Consider the following 26,619-nt stretch of genomic DNA (forward strand, 5'->3'; position numbering starts at 1 on the left):
AAACTGCTGGTAGCAAGGGAATACACGGAGGCATCTGAAATGCTGTCATAGAGGAGGATGTGTACCCATGAAACAGCTGGTAACAAGGGAATACATGGAGGCATCTGAAAGCACATGAAACAGGTGGAGAATTGTTAGAAGATATGGGATGAACGGAGTGGTGGTAGAATGTCAGGTGCACTTTAGATGCAGACTACATAGGCTAATTGTGTACATCTAACTGTAAAAAAAAGTCATAATGTTTCCATCCTAAAATCTGCTCCCTTGTCTGTACAGTTCATTTAATGATATTTATATGTAGTATCATGTCACGTGCCTTGTAAAGGTTTAGGTAAGGTACATGGACTGTCTTTATCAGGGAGCCAGCCAGGACATTAAAATAATCTGTTTCTTATTTGCACGACTGTCTTATTGCAAGTCCATTCTGCCTTGGGTTCTCTGCCCTCCTAAAATTCTCTTTCAATCATAGAAAACTGAAAAACCACTAAACTGACAGGTCTGTAGTTCCCATTCTGTTTCTTGCCACCTATCTTATTTAGAGGAGGTCACACCACTTTTAAAAAGATTAACTACTTTACAGTGTTACGAGTTTCAGTTTTCTCAGCAGTCTAGAGTGAATCAGGGCTGTACTATATACTATACCTTCAGATTTTGAGTTCTTTCTCATTTATTTCCTCTGTAATAAGACCAGCGTCATCTCTAGACCTGTGGCAAGTTCTTGTATATAGTTATTTTTTCTTTGAGAAGATTAAGCAAAATTATTCAGTTGGTAGTCTTGCTTTTTGCCCTTCTTTTTATACCCAGCTCTTGTTTTTTTCGCTGTCCTTCCGTTGTTTTCTTTTTTTCTGTTATATATCTGTAAAAAGTATTGTATCCGTTTGTGAGCAATACAAACTTTTTGTCCGAGAGGTAACAATAACATCAACTGACAGCATTACTATTTCCAAAATGTGCAACCATAATAATACCTTTTACATGCACCATAATTCTCCCTCTCTCATTCCACTACACAGCAGTCTATTTTGGTGCACAGTTCTGTCATATTCTTCCCAAATGTCCAGTACTTCTCTTATTGGCCCATTCATTCTTATTAGTATCCAGTGCACCATTATTAAATTAATATTATACCATGACCCCCTATTAATATTCCAAAACGTGCACGCTGATTGGCCAGCGTGCACGTTGTAAATCGACTTATACTAATGGAAAAAGGTCCGGTCGCCCTGACTTTTTCCATTAGTACAAGTCTTTTTTTAAAACACTGTCTCGCTATGTTAAAAGAGTTTAACATAGCGACACAGGTTTAAAAAAAGCAACGGAGATCTTTTTAAACCTGTCTCGCTATGTTAAATGGGTTTAACATAGCGAGACAGCTTTAAAATAAGCAACGGAGATCTCCTTTGCTTATTTTAAAGCTGTCTCGCTATGTTAAACCCATTTAACATAGCGAGACAGGTTTTAAAAAAAAGCAATGGAGAAAGCAAGATCTCCGTTGCTTTTTACTGTTTCGCTATGTTAAATGGGTTTAACATAGCAAGACTGCTTTAAAATAAGCAACGGACATCTCCGTTGCTTATTTTAAATCTGTCTCGCTATGTTAAACCCATTTAACATAGCAAAACAGTAAAAAAGCAACTGAGATCTTGCTTTCTCCGTTGCTTTTGGCCACAGCTCTGATGTACTGTGTAGGCATGCGCACTACATCAGAACTGCCGCGGATGCCAGACAGCTGCGGAAGGGCAGCAAAGAGGCATTATACAATGCCATTATTTAAGAAAAGTAATTGTTTCTTTTCTTAAATAATGTCTATAGTATAATAGCAATAACCCATGCCTGGGTGTGGGTAATGCGGGATTAAACCACGGTTGTCTTTGTTTGGTCCCTCGGGCTTCGCCCTCGGGACCAAACCACGCCAACCGTGGTTAAATCCCGCATTACCCACACCCAGGCGTGGGTTATTGCTATATTATAGACAGGCTCATAATCATAACATAATGTTTTCACAAAAGTTACCAAATGCAAGATATAAACTAATCCAGAGCAAACAAAATTAAGCAGGCTGAATTAACATTTTTCCTTTAAATGCCCTGTTTTATTCTTTTTATTTAACATTTGTTAACTGGGAAAGTCAGAGTTGGAACAAAGCCAGTTTTTAGCGGAGGCTGGGGAGAAATGCTCTAGATGCATGTTTTTGTAATGTGGGAGGAAACCGGAACACCCAGAGGAAACTCACACGAACGCAGGGAGGACATGCAGACTCCACACACAAGGCACTCCAGCTGAGAATCGAACCGAAGAACCTCTTGCTGTGAGTCGACAATGCTACCACTATACTATCCTTATAGAGGATAACCGTAGCTTTAAATTTGTATCTGATGTCAGTTTTCATTCATTCCTCAACATTTGGGTTCATATCCAATCCTCTGATCCGACTCAGCCATTACTTTAGCTCGTGGCCACTAGGAAACTCTCAAGCTCCTCCCTTAACCATAATGCACCAACCCCTAACATACTTAAGATCTCGTTTGCAGGTTTTGCATTTGGATGTGGTCACTTTGAGCTCTCGATCATGGGGGTTGTATTTTTTGTTTTTTCTATAGCTGGTTGTTTGGCTTTTGGCTTTTCCCGGTTAGGGGTCGCCACAGCGGAACTCCGGTCCGCTAATGACTGGCAGTTGGTTTTTGTGGTGTCAAGTTGCCATTCCAACGCCCAACCTTCAGCGAAGGCACGCCCATTCAACGCATGTCTTTCGAACGCCCACTCGACCGCGGGGAGGACATGCAGACTCCACACAGAAGGCACTCCTAACCCAAGCCGAGAATAATGTATATTCTTGAATTGGTTTATCTCTGTTACAAAAATCAGAATAAAAATCAGTAAATTTAGGAGGATCAACGTAAAATCTGAGGTAAAAAATCACAGCTCAACCAAGAGTGTAGCCAAGCATACTCCCCATACTCTACAAACTACATTTATTCTTTGCATCACTCAGAAACATTATAGTTTTTTTTTTCAGGCTATATATAGTCTACAGTTGTCTATAACTTCTCTAACAATAGGTACATAATTTGCTTACAGTAAGGATTGATAGTTTTTGAAGGAACTGCTGAAAATGATGTGTACATTCATTAACTGCTAGGGGAAGAACATTTTGAAAGATGTGTCCATTTTTTAAATGCCAGGTGAGTTGGGGGCAGTAAAGAGTTTGCGAGTACAAAATATAATTTTCTGGTTACAGCCCTGCTGTCAACAACAACAGAATCAGAGACACTATTAAAATACAAGTACTCTTAACTTGAGACACTGACAGAAAAAGAAATGTGAATTTATATATATATATATATATATATATATATATATAAAGTAAAAGAAATCTATAACTCTAAATTACTGTCATTATTTATTACAAGTAAGTAACCACCTTTTCTCTAAAATTCAAACATTTTAGGAGGCATTGAAAGAGACAGAGCTTTAATTTAAGTAAAAAAACAGATACAATTGATAGGTGGTATTTCTTGATATTTGTATTACATTAGTAACTCCCTTCCCCTACACTGTTTTGTGAAGGCGGTGTAGTAGTGCAGTGGTTAACGTTGTCACCTCACAGCAAGAGGTTCTTTGGTTCGATTCTCAGTCGGGGTGCCTTCTGTGTGGAGTTTGCATGATCTCCCTGCATTCATGTGGGTTTTTCTCTGGGTACTCCAGTTCCTCCTACAATCCAAAGACATGCATCTGGAGCATTTCTCCCAGGCCTCTGCTGAAAATAGGCTCTGTCCTAGTTGGACTTTCCCAGTCAACAAAATGATAAATAAAAAAAAATAAAAACTGTTATTTATCATAGTTGGAAAGTTTCTTCTCTTTACTCTTTTAATGTATTGCTTAATGTTAGTATTTGTCTGTTTCTCTTTTCTTCCTTTCCTTTTTATAGCTATTTAAAGCTAAAGTATTTTTTGTTGTTTTTGACTGAAAAGGGTCCATTTGGTTTTAAGAAGTGCTAGAAATTTGGGTGTAAGTTGCTGCTTTCTGATGCCCTTATGGCATATAGTTAACTGGCATTGCATGTGTTCGATTTTATTCATCTTATAACCCAACATTCCAATATTTTACCAAATTTATTAGACATAGAAATAACTTCTGTGTTCTTTCAGATGTATCGGATAAGTCATTGTCATCTCTAAATAATAGGATCATAGGAAGTTACTAGGCTATTGGCCCTGAGGCCCTTACAAGCCTAGCCAAGAATTTAGCCCATGTTTCAACAAGCCAGCACCCTGTGCCACTGTCCAGCAGGGACACAGGTGGAATCTCAGGGGTGTATTTTCTGTTCCCCATCCAGTTATCCAGGTTGCACTTAAAAAGAGTTAATGAGGCACTCTGCTTACCTGGAGAGGGAGTCTATTCCACAAAAGGGGGAGTCTCTGGGGCACAAGTCTGTCCTGCCAACAAGTCCTATTGATGTCACAGACCAGGTTGATGTCATGAGTATGGGTTACTTAAGTGGAGCTTGATTTGCGGAATTGCAGCAGTCCCATCAAGCGCGGGGTCTGAGATTGCTTTATATGCCTGACAGAGGTCACCACTGAGGAGTTTGTATGAGACTGAGTAGAGGGACAGGGATTTTAGCCTATCTGTGTAGGGTAGATGTTTGAGGCCCAGGATCCTCCTGATGAGGAACCTCTGTGGTCTTTCTAGCTGTTACATGTGCTTTGCGAGGTACATGCCGAAAGGGGCACTGTACTCACAAATTGGTTTTATAAGGGGAAGAATACAAGGATGTTATGACCACCTTGTCCCTGGATGAGAGAGTTTTCTACATGACCCACCTCATTAGTAAAGATTTCTGTACAACGGAAGCAAAATGGTGGTCAAAAGTCAGTTTCCTATCAACCTGGGTGCCCATGTCCCCCATGGCTGATAGCGTGCTTAAGACCTTATTATCAATGTGATAATCTGTGGGGGCATCACTCCCCAAAAGGGATGATAATGCATTTTTTTGGCATTCAGTTTGAGGCCATGTTTCTGGCACCAGACATTTGTCTGGGTGAGACCCTCTTGGAGGATGTCCACATCACTAGGGGCATTGATGACAGCACTCAGCTTGCAGTCCTCTACAAACTTGGCCAGCCATAGCCCACTAGATTTGGCCTGCACCTCCGAGAAGTATATCCCAAACAGCAGAGGCCCAAAGACCGATCTCTGGGGTACACCACTTGTTACGAGTCGACTACTTGAGGTGGCTTTCCCCTATTTTGACTTGGTGGGTTCTGTTATTCAGCCAGTTTGCTACCTATCTGGTAACCTATATGGATTGATGCCTAGTTGAGTTTATCTATTATACATGAGTGGGGAATAGTATTGAAGGCTTTGACCAGGTCATGAATAGGCAGTGCGCACAGTCTTCCCCTCGTCTGTAGCTTTGGTGACTCTCTCAAAGATGTCGACCATATTTAACAGGCATGACCTCCCCTTGACAAAACCAAACTGTGTGGGATCAAGTGTCTGGAGGCTGCCAATGTCCTTATTAATGAGGTCCATGATAATCTGCTCCATGGCCTTGCAGATCAGGTTAGTTAGGCTGATTGGTCTATAATTTTCCTGGATCGATGGACATTCCACCTTTGTGCAAAGGGATGACAGCAGCTGTCCTCCATTCAGCTGAGACAAAGCCGGTACTCGGGCTTTGGTTGAATAGGGTGCGTGATGGTGCTGCAAGTTCCTGTCCGAGTTCATGTAGGATGCAGCCTGGGATGTTATCGGGTCCCACGGAGGCTGTATTTTTTTGTATTTGAGAGGGCAGTGATAACTTGCTTTCTAGGGATTAGGGGAGGGGTCAGGTACTGGTGATGTTCTGTTTTACTGATTGGGGGGGGGGGGCAGAGGAATGAAGTTTTCATTAAACCTGTCTGCCAGCAGGTTAGCTTTATCTACAAAATTTGTGTATGTGGTGTCCTTGACCAGTTCTGAGCAGATCTGGATGTTTCCCTTGAGATTGGCGACACATGTGAAGAAGGCCTTATGATTGTCTTTAGTAGATGTGGCTAATCTGGACTGTTTGCTTTGGAGGATTTCACTAGTGCTCTTATTTGCTTGTTCAGGCTAAGAAGAAATGGTTTCCAATTAGGCACCTGCTCTTTCTTTGTCATGATCAGCAATTTTTTTTACTTTTATTATAGAGTTTATTTATTGTAGATGTACACCAGACAGGTTTACTCTTCCTTGAGGAGGAGGATTTTGTTCTGTCTGGTATTCTTGATTCCATGCAGCTATATAAATGCCCTTATAGTACTTTGGTATAGTTTAGACATGTGTGCCAGTTTCTATGGAGGGGGAGCGGGCAGTGAAGCGGTTTATACCTTCCCTCAGGAGGTTGTAATCTGCTTTGGAGAAGTTTTTTTGTTTGACCCTAGCTGGGGAGGGGTGACTTTGAAAATGACTGCTTTGTGGTCGGATCCTATCAGGAATGATGACAACACTGTAGGGATGCTACAGTGGTTACTCATGTTGGTTAATACCAAGTCCAAAATATTTTCACATCTTGTGGAGGTGTCATCCAACTGGTCCAAGGCATTTGCATTGATGAAATCAAGGAATCTCTGGGCATTCGAGTTTTGGCATGAGTATTTCTTCCAGTCTATGGTTGGATAGTTAGTAGCCCAAGTTCAGGGTAAATGGATGAATCTTGATAGATTAGAAGAGGTCCAGATAGGTGGAGTGGGCATCTTGAGTCAATGTTGGAGTGATTTGAATAAGGGTCTTGTCAGTTATTAATTGCACCTGGAGTGTTTCATGTGCCTCATACTGTTTGACCCGCCTAGAGATGTGTATGTCTGTTATATATATTGCAAGTCCACCTCCTTTTGTTTTGCTGCCCACAGTTTGCGGTCTGAATGAATGATAGGATGAGTAACCTGGTATGGCTGCGTTGCTCTCCGTAGCTTTGAACCAGGTTTCTGTGACTGCATAAATGTTAGCTTCTTCCAGGGTTAAGAGTACTTGCAATGAGTGCAGTTTCATGTTTAGACTCCTACTGTTTAGCAGCATGACCTTTAAATTGCGTTTTGATGAAATTTTTATGTTGGTAGTTTTGACCTCCTGGCATTGCCTATAAAAGGCACTATGGGGGGGGGGGGGGGCAAGAACTTTTACCAAGAGCCTGAAGCCCAAGGGAAGCAGATGCAGGCCAACTCTGGCAAGTCATCGTCTCAATCATGTCATCTCAGGCTGTCAAGTACTGGATCCATTTGGAATGACACCAGAAACTAAGACATTTGTTAGTCAATCGTTTTCTGTTTGTACTGAGGCATCATTCTGGGTTACCGTAGAATGCTACTTAAGGCTAGGAACATACCTGCCTAGGTCACGCATTCAGCGAGCTCGATCATGTCTCTCTTCATATAGTCCAGGGAGGTATGTGTCAAGTCATTCACTCCAGCATATGGACTATGACAGAGCCATAACAATACCTGTTGAGAGGCTTGAGTGCATTGGTGATACGGCAGATTCTGGCACCTGGCAGACGACTAACTGTGACTTTTTCTGTATTCAGCCTGGTGAGGGTCACATCTGCGTGTCTCACAATGGGGTTTCCTGTGACTAATCTACTGGGTTTCTGTTTATGCCTTAGTGGCTGTGAGACACAGATATGTGGACTATGTGTGGTGCGGTGGGCAATGGAGTTTGCATGCATTTATGCCTTGGAGGTCTATTTTGTTTGGGTATGCTTTTGTTGAGGACCTCCGCATATGTGGGGGTGTGTTGTGTAGGTGTGGTGTTCATGTTGCCAACCTTATCAGTGCCAGATATACTAGTTTGTGGGGGAGAGAGATTAATGATGCTAGTTAATTCCCTTCCTTGTGATCCGTGTACTGTCAAATCCAATGACCTCACCAAAGCAGCCAATGAAAGGAGCAGTAGGGACACCAGACACCTTTACTTTGCTCCAATTTGTATTCTTAATAGTAGCAAGATACCATTATGAGTTTTAACTCTGGGTTTTGGTTCTTCACATGCTGCCTTCAGTACTTTAAAAAATCCTTATTAAATGCAGAGGTCAGTAGCATGTCCATGAAGTAGTATCACGTAACTATCAAAGACCCTATGTCAGTCGCAAGGCTCTTGTCACCAAAGGATCCTTCTGTTGTTGTGCCCTTCTCAGTGACAACGTAGATTTACTCTGGTTACTATTTTTCCAGTTAGGGTCTATTCTGGTTTCTGTCTTCATTAGTATCACCATTAAGAGCATGTAATTGTAATTTGAAATAGGTACTCATCTCTGTCTAGGAATCATTGTAACCACTGCTTCCTGCCATTGGTCTGGTTACTGTTTAGTCTCCAGTACCAAATTAAATAACAAAAATAATGTAGCCCTTCCTTTTTCTGACTGCATACACAAGCCTGAAGCTGTCCTTTAAATGTAGCGGTCATTTTTTCCAGTGCAATTAATTTCAGCAAGCTATCTACTTTTACTCTTTAATATTGGTAACTGTAAAATTTGGAATAAACTCTGTATCTCAACTTTGACAGGTAGCACAGAGAAATAAGGCTGTGGGCTCATTCCTATTGTCCAGGTTTGATTCCCTTAGCCTCCATTTACCTTCCGTGTGACTCTGATTAAGTCACTTAACCAGACAGTGATCCTGAGCTTTGTCTGATAAAAGGCCTACATGGATCAGTGCTCTATCCATTTAAACAAATACAAATGAACAAAATGTCTCACCACATAGTTTGTATTTCATATATTTTGCATATTATTTCTGAAAGTACTTTGCCATGAGCACAGAGCCTTACCTGTACCTCCTCACCCTCCTGCATATTTGTTACAACCTTTTGTACCCCCTACTGCCTCATTTGGCATGCCAAAGATTTTTGAAAACTTTGAATTATAAAAGAGGTGTTCCTTTTTTAAAATCCAACAACTTTCTTTTACCTTTTCAGTCCCTCTGTAACTCATTCTACTAGATTTCCTACAGTTCCTTGAGTCTGTTCTCCAGCTGCTTCGTTTCTCTTGTATAATTCCATCTGTGCAGTGTAGAGCCATATCTCCTCCTTTAACTGTGTTTTAAACCTGTACAATTCTATCAATATTACTTGTATTTTGTCAGTTATTGGAAGCTGTAGCCATATTTGTCTTGAATTATTTGCACCATTTTTATGTTCTTCAGCTTTTTAAAACTAATAGGAAACAACCATCAACTCAGGCAAGAAGATACCATCCTGTGAACAACATGTTTTGTCAGTCTGATACTACTGTAGGATGTATGTTAATTTCATTAACTAAATGTACATTTCCAGCATTCTCTATATTTATATTTGTGAGATTCTGGTACATGCTGTGTACATTGCCTAGGTAATTTAATAATGGATATTAAGATAAACTTGAATGTCTTTAGAGAGAGAGAGAGAGAGAGAAGGAATACAAGCAAGCCCCCCCCCCCCCGCAATTAAATATAACAGCTCTGAGAATATACAACCTTGGGAAGAAAGCAAAATCCCATTCCCCTGAAATAACAAAACCCAGCAAAAAAAAAAAAAAAACAGTGGGCATTCATCATTTTTCTATGTCAACTGAATGAATGGTTCCCATATAAATGTCTCTAATATAAATATTTGTATTTGTGTGTAAATATATGTATACATACGTATATTTACATTTTGTTTACAGATGCATACATGTATATACTGTACCACATACCTTGCTGTTCTTAGGATGCGTCTCGGGATCACTCTTAACCTGTGCAGTATTAGTAACTACATTACAGTCCTCCATATAAACTGCAATGCATCTTGAAGTACAGTAATTTCACTTAGCTTCCAAACTTTGACTTGCACAATCCTTGTTGGGTTGGTGTGTGTGTATGTATGTATATAAAATGTAGTGTAATATGCACACTAAATAGACTAACATTGCACCAATGTAACCTTTAACTTGTTACGTAACATCCATTGGCATCTGATGTAAAAAGAGAGCATGTTCACAAACTTAACATCCTCACCACCCTTTTTTTTATGCCCATGGAAAAGAATACTCCATTCCCCATGTCTAGTAACCACGTATGTTTTTGTTCCAAGAGTATTCCTGCAATGACACTATCCATGCTTCTGGCTTCTTCAGAAGTGATTACTCTGCTTTTCTTATTTGGATCATTTATAAATTTACATTCCCTGACATTAATCATCCCTTCTCCATCAAATAACCATTTCCTTTCACCCTGTCTGTTTGATACCTGTTTCCAATCAGCATCATCAATACATGTTTTGCATCCGGGTTATGACTTAGAAAATTTGTACAACAAACTGTGCACAGAATGAAAACTTCTTTCTTTTTCTTTTGAAAGAACATCAGTATTTGGTTAACATTTGGTAGATTCCCTGCTTTGAAGCTTATTCAATTCTTAAATTCCAGTCATTGGGGTGTCATACTATCTTTTAGATTCCATCTGGTCATTTCCTTAAAATACAGCTTTCAAGCTTCTGTTTTAGTAAATTGAATTTTTACCCTGGTGTTTGTGTGAATATATAGACAAGTATAAATAGTTTTCTACCCCTTAAATCCAGCCAAAAAAAATAGCCTCTAGCCACCCAACCTGATATGTGATAAGCAAGTTCCTTTGCCTATCACCTGCTCATTCCCTGATGTTTAACTTTATCTCCTGTTTATATTACAGGTGAATAGAGGCTATACCTCAACCTGCAGACACTGAAGGATCCTTAAATGTTGGAACTTACAACCAGAAATCTGGAGATCCAAATTATCATAAAATTTGAATACCAAATAGCACATAACACTTCCCATTTCCAGTAGGAATGTGGGATACTACTCTACAACCTGTTTAGAAAAACAGTTTTACAAAAATAGAAAGTTGGAAATTTGGAAAATATAGTCACATTATCCTGGAGATGGTGTAAAATCTGTAGGTCTTAATGAACAGTATTACAAAGTTTTACTTCACAAACTTATTTATTTTTCTCTTCAGAAAATGGGAGCTGTGTGTCTTCTTTTTTAATTTATTTTTGACAAAAGTATGTTGGTTATGCAACATGGTTTTCAGAAGTGGACTCAGAAAATTGTGTGACTTGGCAAATTGAGCCTGAGGCTTCCCACTACCAGTTAATTAATCAAAAGCTTCTTCTGTAAAGAAAGCAAGCTTTCATTTTCCAACATGTATTATTTCAGCAATTTATTACTCTTCACTTCTTAACAAGGGAAAACAAAGTTGAGAGTTTTCCTTTTCTTTCACCCAAGACTCTCGCACAGATTACTCACCTCTTTTTGCTTCTGCCACTTATGAGCTGTAAAGGTCACCGGAACCTCTCCTTACATTGCCTGAAATTGCTTCAGTCAGTTTCATACTGTAGCTAAGAATCTTTGTGCTGCTTTAGATCCTTCACCTTTAGGCTTCTCTTTACATTGTGTAACATCCTCGCCATTAGGGGCATATTCCCTTATAATACAATCTGCTTCCTGTGGTTCTGCAAACATTTTAAAGCCAGTCTGGTTGGGCATTCAAAGCACAGTCAGATAAAGCAAATTAAGCTTAATCTTCTACAGTCCAGTCTCTTTTGACCCCAATAAACTGAGCCCTTTATTGTAAAATAAAAATGAGTACTTGTGATTTATGTTCTTCCTTGTGTCTTTAACAGGGACAAAATTTCACTGTCTCCCAAATTTCATTTTTTATACGTTTTGGTTGCATTGACATTTCTGGATTGATCTGGCATGTATAGATTGTGCGAGCCCTCTTCACTTTTTATTCTGTATAGTGTGTATCTGAGATTGTCTCCTCAATTGAGACCAAGTCTGAGGGCTCTTTCTCAAATAGGTTCTTGTATTGACTGTCTGAGGCCTGCTCCCCTTGTGGCAGTAAGAATGATCCTGCTGAAGGTTGTGGTTGCATTCAAAAGTGTTCCACTTAACATTTCTCATATTAATGTTGTTCTCTCAACAATATTTCCTTAACCATTTCATTCTGAAAATACATCACTTGTATTTTTCCCCCTCATTCAGTCAGTTCCTGCAGTCATCCTTGTTTGCTTATGTTTTGCTGCATTGAACCTTTCCCCTGTATAGACTGTGTGCCTCAGAGCTACTTCCACCATGCCCCTTGTGTGCTCTAGAGTGTTAACATCTCTTTGTACCTTGTTTATTACTGACACACTTTCAAGACATTGGTTGTTCCTTTTGCTGATAATGCTGTTGTTTTTGGTAGCAGTTTACCCATGTAGTGGCCATTTGCCATTATTGTCTTCCAGTGAACAGTAGGTCTTTAAGATGGTGTTCTTACAGCAGGTTGTCTTGCCTCCAGCCCCAAAATCATTCTTCCTGGGCTGTCTCCTTTCTGGACTTCTGGTCAGTTTGTTTGTGTCTTTTGGCTTTTCCCGGTTAGGGGTCGCCACAGCGGAACTCCGGTCCACTAATGATTGGTAGTGGATTTTTACGTACCGGGTTACCAGCCCTGACGCACAACCTTCAAAGAAGGCACGCCCCATTCACGTATGCCTCCACACAGAAGACGCTCTAGCTGAGAATCGAACGGGACAACGTCTTGCTATGAGGCGACAACGCTACTGCAGCACCACCACCGCAGTAGTGACTTCTGGTCAGTAAATGAGTATTATCTGATCTAAGATTTCTGTAGACTGCTTCATTTGCAGAGTGTAAAGAATCACGGAGAGTTGTGAATATAATGGGTGGCTTCCATGGGACAGTTCTGAAGTGCTGGATGACGGGAAGAAAAACTTTAACCGGTACTAGTTATCAACATTGCAAACTCTGTAAATATTATATTCTTCTGCAGATCATAGTTTGAGATCTTTCTTGTCAACAACATTCATAACCTTTTGGCTTCTACTTATTGTTTGAAATTACATGGCCAGTTTTTCAAGCATCCCGCCTCCCACCCAAACAATTGTGATGTCAATATTATGGCTGCAGCTGTTCTGACACCTCTTGGTGCATGCTATTTGCAAAAGCAAGATTCACTGTGTCATCTTCTAGTCTTCTTGTCTTTCCAGAACAATTGCTTGCATCACTGTATTTGTTTGCAAGCAAATTCATCAGATTGATTTTACACTCTGGAGTAGTAGTTAAGGCTGATATTGAGTGATAATTATTGTGTAATATCCTCACTGATGTCTGAGTAGGTGAGGTGTGTAGCCACAAAAAATTAAACAAATGACAACAGTCAGTCTTTGTGAACACCACAGCAAACTGGAAACCCTACAAAGCATAGTACGTAAACCCCAGTATTTTTCTACTTTACCATAATTTTTAAACAAGTGTATACATTTTCTTTCTCTCAGATACAGGATCTGTTTTGTACCTTACTTCTCAAAGCCAAAAGGGGCAGAGCTGATTTGATTCTTGCTCCCGGATGGCCAGGACAGCAAAGGTTCATACTCATCCTGCAGATGAAATGGTATCCAGCTGTAGCCTTTCCTTTCAGCAGTGTACTGTTTCACCAGTAGGGGTCAGTTGTGCATCCAGGTCTCAGAAGTTCTCTCCACCTGCATATATTGAGAATTTGCTTTTATGTCCATACTGTTCATCATTGGTGTTGAGATCTGTGCGTCAGAGGTAACAATGATAAACTTGTTTGCATTTACTTTAAGCCCATTTCTAATGCACCATTGATTTGTGTGATTTAGCCCTTGCTGTGTACTAACATGGTACTGAATGCTGAACAATAACAACACACAGCTTGTAGTTTGGAGATCAGAGAAGTGGATGCTGAGCAGAAGAGTCACAGTATTGAACCTGAGCAATGCCACTGGTCCCCGTTTTGTTTTATGAGGTGCCACTTGCTATTTTAACTCATATGGCTTCTGTCTGTCTGTCTGACAGTTCCCTGTCCATCTTGCAAAATAAGAATTTTCACTTGGGCCTTTAAGCTTATTTCAGTGTCATCATGGAAAATAGTCAAATACTGTGGCCAGGTCCGCATAAACTATGAATTACATGGCCACTGTCTACAGCTTCAGTGACGCTGTCAAAGATGTTTACTAAAATAAATACATATGATCTCCTTTTGACAAAACAATGGAGTTGTGGGCTTAGACAAGTGTGATTTATTTATTTATTTATTTTTTTGTCTGAGCTAATGAGTCAGATAATACATTCCATGGCTTTGCAAATTAGGCTTGTTTGGCTGATGGGTTTGTAGTTCCCAGGTGGGTTCTGACGTGGGGTCCCATTTGTGAAGTAGCAAAACAGTAGCTGTTTACATACCACAAGAACACACCCTGAGACCATGCTTACATTTGCCAGTTTTTAAGAGGAGTTCAGAGAAGGCATGTTTGGCACTGTTGATTATGCAACCAAATGTATTTGCCGTGGAGGTGGTATTTTTAGCTTTAGATAGTGCAGTTTTGAAATGTTCCTTAATAATATGGGGGGGGGGTTGAGTTTGTAGATTGAGTTTGTAGAATTCCAGTGTCAGTTGTGAAGTAAGATTGGTACTAAATGTATTAGCAATACCTGTATGGTTGGTGTGGGTAATACATTAGGAAATAATTCAGAACATTGCTAAGTGGTATTTCTTATTCATGTGATATAGTTAAAGAAGGATTTCTGATTAACTCTCACTTTGGATACTTTACATTCTGACAACTGAAGCTGCTGATCTAGAAAAAAAAATCTTATCTCTTATCAGTCATGCAGCCAAATGTGCTCCTTCCCATATTGAACTCTGACAAAAGTGTACTCAAGTCATTTATATCTGCTGACTCTTCTGTTAATTTTTCTCTAAACTTACATTGGTAATATTAACCTAGTAGTTGAAACAGATTGATTGTTTCTGGTACTCTGAAACATACCTGTCTTAGGTTTATCTTGCTCTGTTTGCCCTCACTTCACTCCCCTACCCTGCCCCAATTCCCACACACACACCCATCTAATATGCATTTATCTTGACCATCTCCACCCACCTAATCGCACTTAGCCAATCAACTTCAATCCTGTGCTGCACTTTTCCTTCCAGTTACCCACCACTTATGCTATCCAGTCAACATTTTTAAGTAGCACTAACTTTTCCCCTCCCAATGATCCTCTCATTATAAAAATCTCTACCAGAGTGCATTCTAGAGCTTAAGTTTCACCTGTAACTTGCCATAATTATTTATTTCTCTTCTCTTACTGACTTCTCAAAATGAATGTGTGCATTACTTTCATTTCACTTCCTGTCACTACTCTACCACCTTACATTCTGTTTCTCACCACTTCCAGCCAGTTTAATTTTTCCAAAAATCACACACAGTCCACAGCAAAATTGCACTCCCTATCTTCAAATCATATCACCACACCTCTGTCACTACAAAAATACTGGCATGTATAAAATTAGATACCTGAATTATAACCCTATTCACCAAATACTCTGTATAATAAGCTTAAATTCAAATGGCTATACTTAAAGCATGATTTCCTAACACCACCAAACCCTAGTGGTGACATCTATACTAATTGAATGAACCACAAAACTCAGCTCACCAGAGTTATCCAGTTTCTCTCCCTTCACCTCCCTTAATCGAATATCTAGTTTACTATTTAACAGAAATGTATGAAGCATCCATAACAGACTGTTTAAACTGCGTGCATTCCCCTGACTTTTCTAGCAGTAACAGAAACATGGTTGAAACATGATATGAAAGATGAAGAAATCTTGCCTGCTGGTTGCAATATTTTTAACTTGATAGAAGAAATAAAATAAGGGGGGATGAGTGGCCATTTTTGACCTATCTCTTCATCCAGTTACCCCCCCCAAAAAAAAAAAAATCAGTAGTTCTAAAGTACTATCACTTTAAAAAAATAAAACATAAAAAAGTGCATAATAGCCTATATACTTCCAGGTAACAGTATCTAAACAGCAGAAGATTTCTCTGCTGGACAAATCGCAATATCCCCCATGAAAGACATTATTCAGGGTGATCTAAACATTGATTGGCAAGTACTAACAAAGACTCTCATAAACACACTGTAAATCTTTACAGTTTCTCTCAATCACCTCCCCCACTTGACTCAGCTGAAGTAGTAACAGACATTATACACCAGACTGGATACCGTCTTCTCAACCAAACCATATAAGCACTCCAGTTGCCTCCATGATGTAATTGGTGATAATCTTCCAAATTTTTTTTTTTAATTCTCTTTATTGTTTTATTCATCATAAATGACAGACAACAAACGGTAACAGTATATGCACAAATAATAGCAATACACAAAACCTTAAAAACTATGTACATTTATACATTGCCCAACTATGTAAAGAAAAAAGAAGACAATATAGTATTTGGTAATATCTAAATGAAGCATGTAATCAAGCTAAAAAAAGTTCAAAAAGTATTCTCCAAAATTCTTTAAGAAACTGTTTGTGATTCATGTTGTGGAATAAGTATTTATGTGCCTTGAGGTGCTTAATAGCTAGGGTCTTGAACCCTTCCCAGGATAAAATTTGCCTATTTTTCCAGTTCAAGGAAATATAGTATTTAATTAACATGAATATAGATATCAAAACTCTGTAGTTCCTCTCAGGTAACCCTGGGGGTGGGATATGGAGAGCAGTAAATTCCCAAGAGAGAGTAGATTTTTCATAGCCAATTTTCTCCAATAAAACTCTCAAGGCACACCATAACTTGTAAGTACATTTGCAACTCCAGAAAGCATGTAATATATCATCTATTTGATTTGGGCCAAATTGACAATGAGGGGAGTAGTTGGGATATATTTTATTAAGTATGTCGGGAGTAAGGTACGCGTTATTCATTATCATGAGCTGAGTATATTTAAGTTTTTTGAGGGGTATAAACCTGGAACTAATCCCTATGGCTTTAGAAATCTGATTTAGGGTAATGGAAGTTTTACGTTTTAGCCAAGAATTGGAAAAGATGAGTTCCTTATTTGTTTTAAGTGCCATGATAACTTTATAATAATCTTCCAAATTTTATAGTTGAGCACAATAGCAGTACAAGCAAAAGAATGCTATACAACCAAGCACACAATTTTTCTTCATTTTGCAAGGACACCTTTATCTCTCATTTATTCCCCAACAGTTGGACCAAACTTAAGAACTTGCCTCTAGAGGAAGCAGTCACTTAGTTTAGTACAGGTTTTCTCAATAATTTCAACAATCCTGCTGCCATTCATGCATAAAGAATGAAATCAGTGTACCTTAGTTAACCAATCAAACCAAACAGCATATGTCACATAGAGATAAATCCTGAAAAGAACAGCAATGTAGTAAAACACAAACCAGCTTGCGTATTTTTAGACAACTTAGAAATCATGCTAAAAAATGAAATCAGGCAAATAATCCTGTTATGTCATTTTTCAGCATAAATATCAAAACCATTCCAAACTGTTCTGAGCCAAATATACTTCACACATCACTTACCCAGAGATAACCTGCTAACTCCCTTCACCCTACCAATCTATACTGAAAGCAGTTCTTTCCTTCAAATTTGAACCTGTCTGAATGGCCACTATTAAAAAAATGTCTTCAAAACCTGAAACCCACCATCTTAACCATTGATAATCTAAAAGGTGAATATATTAGAATGGCAGCCTTTGTGAAGTGTTTAGCAGATCATAAACTTGAGATGCACTTAATCTTGTATTGCTGACTTTTATCCTATAATCACAGACACAGCCAGAAATAATTACTGTCTTTCCCATATCAGTGTCACATTTTGAAATTTGAAAACATTTGAACTATTGATTTAGAAAGTTGTTGGAATAAGATGACTTAAATTAGTTGCAATTTCTGAGGTGGAGCTCTGTAACATCTTTTTTTTTTATGTGAATTTGTTGATTGTAATCCGGCAGTTTTATCAAACAGTTATTGATTTCTGGAGGGACACAGTAATATTCTGAGTTTATATCAACGACTGACTGTGGCAAGGCATTTTGGCTGCAGTTTGTGTCACAGACAATGTGTTTTACAGCACTGTTAATTTCCTTTGTAGTTTTGTGATGGCTGTAGTATATGGGGCAGTGCAAACTTTATCTGTGAATAGCAAAGTTTGTACCTAAGCATATTGCTGTATTAAAAAAAAATTGGAACAAGGTACTTGAGGTGTGAATCTTGCTATAACTGTTATTTTTTCTCTAGTAAGGAGTGCATTTTAAAAAGAAAATACTAGTTAACAGGAACTGCTTATTACATGTGGACTGTACAATGTGCCACACAGGAGAGATTTCCTGTTGAATGGCATGGACCCTGTTATGGATTTGTGTACAAGATAACTTTACATTTAGTAACTTTTTATCGCTGTTCTTCAAACATATCACCAAGCATTTAGGTGTCAAAATGGAGGAAACATGGCAAGTTTTGCATCACATGTGATTCATCTGCAAGCCAGATACAAACTGAACTACTAGTACTGCAGACATTCACTACAATCGCAGGATGTGTGTTGTGAGTTTTGCAACCACTGCTGCCAAAAGAAGTAAAACTCGAGTGGAGCAAATGCATCTAGCAGACTGTGTTACATTTCTGACAAGTAGGAAATAGATTTACATGCAAACATGTGGTGTCGGGGGGGGGGGGGGGGTCAGCAGAAATACACTTTTTTACGTGGAACCCGAATAATGGAAAGTGCTGAAGAGAGTAGTTGAAAACAGTGACTTTACAAAATGGGTGATTACCTGTCGAGTCCCAAGTTAGGTAAGTGATGAAAAAGAATGCAGTTTGGCAAGAACTATAGAGGGGGAGATACAAGAGGTATCTAATCTAGTTGTTTGGTTAATGAATGAGACAGAAGTTCTTGAAGTCTGCGTGCAAGTGGGAGAGTAAGTTATTGATGAGAAAGTTGGTGCTGATTTATATGGAGAATGCCTTCTCTGGTCTGTGGCTCTGCAAGCTGTCTGTTGTTCAATACATATATACCACTTTGTTCTGTTTGATTACACTTTCTGTAACTTCCACAAACTGTACTCCCTTGCATGCGTTCAGCCTCTTCCAAATGAAGTTCTGAATTCTTAATCATTTATTAGTTTCTTGTCTATCAACAGTATTCTGTGCAGTTCATCTTTGCCCCATTCTTGACATTGTAAAGATTGTAGAATTAACACTGTTTTGTCAGTAGTATGCATTCATACAGTGTAGTATGTGGTACATGTTAAAGGATAATTAACGCTGTGTTCTCAGTAATATGCATTCATACAGTGTAGTATGTGGTACATGTTAAAGGATAATTAACACTTCTCAGTAGTATGCATTCGTACAGTGTAGTATGTGGTACATGTTAAAGGATAATTAACACTTCTCAGTAGTATGCATTCGTACAGTGTAGTATGTGGTACATGTTAAAGGATAGTAATGACATGAAATGATCTTGCTTCCAGGTGCAGAGGTTGGAATTAGTACAGCACGTATCCATGCTCGTGGACCAGTAGGGATTGAGGGACTCTTAACCACCAAGTGGTTGCTGCGTGGGGATGGCCATATAGTAGCAGATTTTTCTGAACCGGGAACCATGAAATACTTGCATGAAAACCTGCCGGTACATCAGAGAAAGGCCAGTTGAAAACCATATTCCAACCTGGATGGACAAATTTATGTAGAGCTACACAGATGGGTTGCTTAATCCAGGAACTTATGGTCTGCTGTTTGGAAAGTAGTTCTTGAGATTTAATGCTGGAGAGAACAAAATAAATCTTAGTCTGCAGTGCCAATGATTGCTTTTAGCACTCTTAACAGCATGGCCTCTCTTCCTGACCATACGTCATCAGTAAAATGAAGGATGGACTTCACTTTATTTGCTATGCTTTCAAATATGTAAATCAGAAGAAACCAACTATTTCTTGAAAGTAAAATATTGTGAATAAAGTGCTATTGTTGGACCCATTTTAATGTATTATTTACAATAATGTATTTTGTTTTGCATTCATTTCCTCAAAAATTAGTTTTGCAGCAGACTTTTTATTGTCTTTGTAATTACAGGGATGTATTGTTCCAGTTGTTTCCATTTATGATGGTTGCCTCAGGGTTATTTTGTTCCCTTTGAAAATATTTTGTAAGAAATTTGTATTTTGTCATCAAATGTTTCCCAAATAAACATTTTCTTGGTCTAGTCCTCATGACAAATTTTGTTGTAAAACTAGTAAACTGGTCAATAAGTAATTAAACTTTGGTCTATCAGGACAAAAAAATGAAAGCTTCAAGATTGCATGGACGAACAAGCACAGCATTATAGAAACTTCATCTGTCTTGTGGCATACCGTCAGTGATTTCAGCCTTTAAATTTGTCTGCACCCCATTGTTCTGCTCTGACCAAAGATAGATCTGATTTCTGCTCTTTCTTTATTTATCCTTTGTTGACTGGAATTCTCCCGCTAGGCTACTGGCCTGTTTTCAGGGGAGACCCAAGGTGGTGTTTATACTACTAAGGGAAATTTGGCCAGGGTATTGTGAACTTCCCCCACTCTTTTAGATAGTTGCTGTGGGATCTTTTACATCTACCTGAATTGCAACCAACTCAGTCAGATAGGACCTGTGTTTAATGTCTCATCTTAAGGTCTCGTTTGTAGAGCCAATGGTGGACATGCCACTGTGAAAGGAGGACCAGTAGCAAAAGTTAAAACTTGTTCACACTGTGTTCAGGGAGTTCAGAAAGCATAGGGAAGGAGTATGATAGGTAGTTTACTTGTTTGTTGTTGGACAGCTGGAGAGTGCAAGTTAGGGTGTAGTGGCACTCCAGTGTTCACAATACATTAGCCATTCTGAAGCACTTTATTTTGTGTCAAGATCATAGCCAGTAGCAAGTCAGGTAAACATATGCTGTTACGATTCTTTCTAATGGTTAACATTGTCTATAATGCAAGTCTTTTAGTTTACATCTGGTCCCTGTATATGTGATCTACAATTCAGGTCGCACAGCTCTCTAATGACTGTTGGTTTGCTCTCTGTCAGCTACTACATTTCAAACATTTTCAGTTTCTTTCATACCTCTCATCTGTCCTGATTTTGCTGAATGTCCTGATTTAGTTTAATTTTTACCTTATTCTTTGAAATTTTTTTAACTTTCTGGAAAAGGATAATGGTCAGTCATTAATCCCAGACAAGGTTTTAAACTAGTTATTGTTCAGGAAGCGCATGTTAAAGCAACACCCGATCTGAAGTAATTTACTTCATTTGGTCTTCAACCTTAGGGCTTTGGATCCGTAATGGATCCAACATGACCGCATAGCTAGTATCTCTGTTTTGAGCTCTCAGCTCCTCCCCTTACCCATAATGCCCACTGTCTCCTTTCTCCCTTCAGATCTCGTTTGCCGCTGATACAGCAAGCATCGCAGTCTGAGCTCTTGGCAGCAAGTTCATTTTTGGGCTTAAATTGTTGACTGCTTACATTTTTTCCCCACATTTCTCTACTTTCCTTTCTCCTCCCCATGATGGTCGGTTGGTGTTAAAAAAAAAAAAAAAAAAAAACTTCCCTATTGCTCTTTTTCCTCTATCTGTGTGAGTGTGTGTTTGGGCCTTATTTAGGGAACTATGTCAGAAGCCCCTAAATCTGGGTTTAAAAGGTGTTCAGAGTTTGGCCATAAGCTTTCCTCAGCTGATGGCCACACTTTGTGCATGGTGTGCTTGGGTGTAGCGCACCTTGATTCCTCCTGTCCTATCTGTGCTGGATTTAACCCCAAAGCACTTCAGGACTGGAGGAACAAACTTATAGTAAAGGGTCTTCTTCCCGCATCAGGAACGGCTTTTTCCGCCCTGTCCACTGGTACTACAGTAGCAGCAGCATCTTCCCCTTCCCAGGCCTCAGGGACTGAAACTCCTAAGAGGCCTGGGGAAGCGGAGAAGGTAAAGAAAGACAGGCCTCGCAAGCAGTTTCCCGATCGCTCTGCTCCGGCTGGTCCACCCCCTAAGGTAGTGTCTTCTAGGCCTGGTTCCCCTGGCTTTGCTGTCCGAGGTTCAGCCCTGAGCTGGAGGTTGTTAGAATGTGGTCCCCTGTCACCCCTCACCACCTTTCTAGACCAGCTTCAGTGGCCTTGTCATCCAGCTCCAACCAGAGCCTTAGTGAAGCGGAGATGGACAAGATGATGCAGAAATTCATCCACACCCAAATTCAGATGGGGTCTTGCCTGCACCCTCTCTCCCCCTGGAGGAGGTGTCTCTCAACCTTTTTCCACATCGATAACTCCTCAAATCCGGCCTGCGGTTTTGGAGCCCTTGAATCTGAGGACCCTTGGGGTCGAGGGGTCGGCACCGATGGTACCTTGTAACTCTATGCCGGCCGTTGCCTTGAATACGTCTGATCTGAGCTCTCGGAGCCTTAGTCCTGGGGTCAGATCTGAAGGGGTACCTTTGGCTTCGAGTGGGTCAGAGTGCAGTATTGCCCTTGGCATTTCGGCTCCTAGAGTCTTTGGTCCGACTCACCTGTCAGATCAGAGGGAAACTGCTTCGATGGGATTTGCTAAGGAGGTCCATTCTCCATCTGCCTTAGTAGTGGAGAGGGTTCTCTTGATCTCTTCGAGACTCTTGACCATCTCATCCTCTGACTCCGCCCTGACACCCTCTGGATTGGGTATGCCTCCGACCATCTTGCCATCTCAGGAACAGCCTGTGCCTGCTTTCCCTCAAGAAACTCCAGTTAGAAAGCATTAGAGAGCCGTACTGAGGAGGTCCTTCGCAAACGTATGTGTAAGAGGAGGCACTTGAACTCCCCTTTGGAGTCCCTCACCTCAGACACTGATTTGGAGGAAGGGGAAGCTTCCCCCGACCCCCCCTCCCTGGAGAATGTCTCCTTTGGGGACATCATGGGACTCCGCCAGAAGGGGGGTGTTCTGCTCAAAAACTGACCCCTGAGGGGCCAGAGAAATACCGGGTCTCGTGAACCCTTCGTGGACAGACCCGGCCAGCAGCCCTGAAGGACTGCCCGACTCCTCCTCTCTGGAGGCAGTCCGGGGACATCTTTTGCTACACCCAGCAGCATGGGGGTCTATTACAAAAGACCATTGGGTGTTGCAGATCATATCCAGAGGCTATTCCATCCCCTTCACCCAGCCACCTCCTTCCCTCAGACACATCCCAGATGTTTCACCCGCACAAAGGGAGGCAGCATCCTTGGAAATGGAAAAGCTGCTAAGAAAACGAGTCTTCCAGCCAGTCCCCACAGACCACTCTGGATCGGGCATTTATTCCAGATTTTTTTTAGTGCCAAAGAAGACAGGGGACCTAAGACCCATTATGGATCTTTCTTCCCTGAACCTGTTGGTAGCCAAGACAAAATTCCAGATGGTCGCTCTTCTTTCTGTCCTGCCCTGTCTGCAGGCAAGCAGTTGGAGTGCTCGATCAACCTCCAAGATGCTTACTACCATATCAAGATGGACAGATGCTCTCTGAGGTTTCTCAGCTTCCAGTTAGGAGCCAGTCATTATCAGTTCATAGCCCTTCCCTTTGGGCTCACCACTGCTCTCAGGGTTCACCAAAGTGATAGCAGCAGTAGCGGCTCACCTGAGGCTTCAGAGTATTCAGGTCTTCCCATACCTGAACGATTGGCTGTTTGCTGCCCTGACCAAGCATCTACTGTGCCAAGCCAGGGACTCATTTCTATTGTTGTCTCGAAATCTGGGCATCACCATCAGTCTTATCAAATCAGCACTGACTCCTTTGCAGGTTCTAGACTTCATCGGTGCTCAGTTGGATACAGTTCAAATGAAGCTCTTCTTTCTGACTCCAGAGAGGATACACAGCCTAAAGCTACATGATTTGTACGTTCTACAAACAGATCTCCCAGTGGCAGAATCAGTTCTAAGGGCCTCTGGGTCCATGGCAGGTATGATCCACTTGTTATCCTTAGCACGCCATCACATGCGGATCCTACAATGGACTCTCATGGTCCAATGGTCTTTTCTGGATCAACTGTTGCCTTATCTGGTACGAATATCCCGGGTTTGCAGGGACTCCCTTCTGTGGTGGATTCAGTCTCTGGATCTGGTGAAGGGTCATCCTTTTCTTCCACCCTTGCCCAATGCCACAGTGACCACGGACACCTCCCAGCTATGGTGGTGGGGGGCATTGTTCAGGAAGGATGGTCCAAGGCACGTGGTCCATACCAGAGGCCAACTTGCATATCAACGTTCTAGAGATGAGGGTGGTGCAAGCTCTCCATGCCCGTCTTCCTCTGGGAACAATTACCATCCAAACAGACAACATCTCAGTAGTCTGGTACATCAACAAACAGGGGAGAACCAGATCCTACCCCCTTTGTCACAAAGCCATGTGAGTGTGGGAATGAGCGATCTCCACTGGCCGCTTTCTGGTAGCAACGCACATTCCAGGTTGGTCCAACATTGTAGTGGACAGGTTCAGCAGATTTATTCTGATGCCTTATGAGTGGTCTCTGAATCCTTCAGTGGCGGAGCGGATCTTCCTCCAGTGGGGGTCATCCTTGCTGTGATCTCTTCACATCTCCTTCCAACGTGAAATGCAGCAAGTTCTTCACTTCGAACCCCCCCCCCTTAGGGGAAAGTCCCCAGAGATGCCCTGGTTCATGCTTGGCCACCCGGTCTGCTGTATGCTTATCCTCCTCTGCCTTTGATTTCCAAGTTCCTTCAGAAAGCTCGCAGATTGGGGAGCACAGTTATCCTCATCATCCCATTGTGGCCTCGCCAAGTCTGGTTTCCATCCCTATGGTCTCATGCAGTAGTTCCACCCTGGACTCTGTATCCAGTCCCGGATCTTATTTCACATCCCTTGGGGATGCCTCATCCAGACCTGGTCAGTCTGAAGCTTACTGCTTGGCTGCTGCCGTTCCCATGATAGGACTCCTGGTTTGTCTTCCCAGGTTAAGAATATTCTAGCTGCGGTTCACAGGTCCTCAACCAGAAAAGTATATCGTAGTTAATGGAAACGTTTCTCTGTTTGGGCTTCTCAACATGCCTTGGATCCCTTTACTCCTCCAGTGTCTGCAATTTTGGATTTCTTAGGGGCTAGTTCGTCTACTGTAAAAGTTCAGCTGGCTGCTATTTCCAACTTTCATTTGGGGGCAGAGTACAAATTCGTTGGCTTAATCCAAACTGTGCAAAGCCTTTCTTAAGGGTACTTTTCTGCTCCGTCCTCCAGTGAAGGATCCTATGCCACTGTGGGACCTTACTTTGGTGCTTTGGGCTTTAGTCTCACCTCCTTTTGAACCTGCAGCTTCAGTTGAATTACAGTTCCTATCCTGGAAGGCTGCTTTTTTAGCAGCCATTACCTCTGCCAGGAGGGTGTCGGAACTCCAGGCCCTGACTATGAAAGTTCCTTACATGATTTTCCACAAAGATAGGGTGCCCTTGTGTACTAATCCCTGTTTTTTGCCAAAGGTAGCATCAGAAGCAAACATAAACCCAAACCATCAATCTTCCAGTTTTCTTCCCAAACTTTCAAAAAAGATGTGCATACGCAATTACGATTCTACTTGCACAGGACAAAATCCTTTAGGAAATCCGATCAGTATCATCTCTTACGCTAAGCCCTTTTTAGACAAACCAATTTCAAAAGTTAGAATTGCTCATAGATCTCCCAGTGCATTATCTGAACTTATTTAGCCAAAGGGCTTTCTCTGCCAAGTCAGGTAAAAGCACATTCTACCAGGTCTATGGCTACCTCTGTGGCTTTCTGGTCCGGGGTCTCTCTGGATGATATTTGTTCTGCCACCACATGGTCCTCATCTCATACCTTCATTTCCCACTACAAATTGGACATAATTTCCAGAGGTAGAGCTTCTTTTAGCTCCGCTGTGGTCCAGAATATCCTTCCATGAGGGCCTCCCAGGTGCAAAGTAGCTGGGGACTCTGTCCCTAAGGTTGAAGACCAAATGAAGTAAACTACTTCAGATAAAGAAGTTATGCACTCACCATAATGTTCCATCTGAATAGTTGTACTTCATTTGTCTTCATACATTCCCCCCCTGCCTTACCACTATTGTCCTGACCATGTATAAGGAGGATGAACATCACACGAGCATTCCTTATATCACTTGGCTCAGGAATCTAGGGCAGTAGATAGTGGTAAGGCTTTGTTGGGTTGGGTATATGTTTTGTGATGTGCAGCAAACTATCTGAAAGGAGGGAGGAGACTGGGCATTATGGTTAATGGGAGGAGCTGAGAGCTCAGATCAGAGATGCTGCATATGCCGCCATGTCGGATCCATTATGGATCCGAAGACCTAAGGCTGAAGACAAATGAAGTACAACTACTTGGATGGAACGTTATGGTGAGTACATAGATTCTTTTTATATTAACTGGAGTAATTAAAATGGTCTCTGATGTTGGCTCTGTGCAGAATTCTTGAGTAAAGAAGATAAGACATCAGTTATGGAACTGAACAAAGTTCATGATAAAACTTTGTTGGCTTAAAAAAAGCATTTGGTTTGGTGCAAGCATTAGTGTCCACACTGCAGCATTGTGTTATACTGAAGTAGGGTGCCATTTGATAATTGTATATGTGTGCATATGTATATATCTATATCTATATATACTGTGTGTGTGTGTGTGTGTATGTAATATATATATATATATATCTGTATGCATGTATATAGATATATCTGTATGTATATAAATATATATATCCGTAATATATATATATATATGGTTCTAGGTTACTACATCGACAATGTAGAACACCGACATCCACTTCTTCGACATG

At 40.8% G+C, this 26,619-nt stretch overlaps 1 protein-coding gene across 1 annotated transcript in view; it reads left to right on the forward strand.

Moving 5' to 3' along the window:
* ALDH18A1 (aldehyde dehydrogenase 18 family member A1) overlaps window positions 1-20,064 on the forward strand; it is a gene marked incomplete in the record, with an annotated part of 362,299 nt that extends 342,235 nt beyond the window's left edge. Inside the window, 1 exon segment of the mRNA XM_044056733.1 lies at window positions 19,334-20,064. Within this exon segment, the coding sequence (XP_043912668.1) occupies window positions 19,334-19,515 (182 nt within the window).
* Window positions 20,065-26,619: the final 6,555 nt, after the last annotated feature.

The sequence above is a fragment of the Protopterus annectens genome, chromosome 14.part0, assembly GCF_019279795.1.
Source record: "Protopterus annectens isolate FY-2018-M chromosome 14.part0, PAN1.0, whole genome shotgun sequence".
NCBI classification, from domain to species: Eukaryota; Metazoa; Chordata; order Ceratodontiformes; family Protopteridae; genus Protopterus; species Protopterus annectens.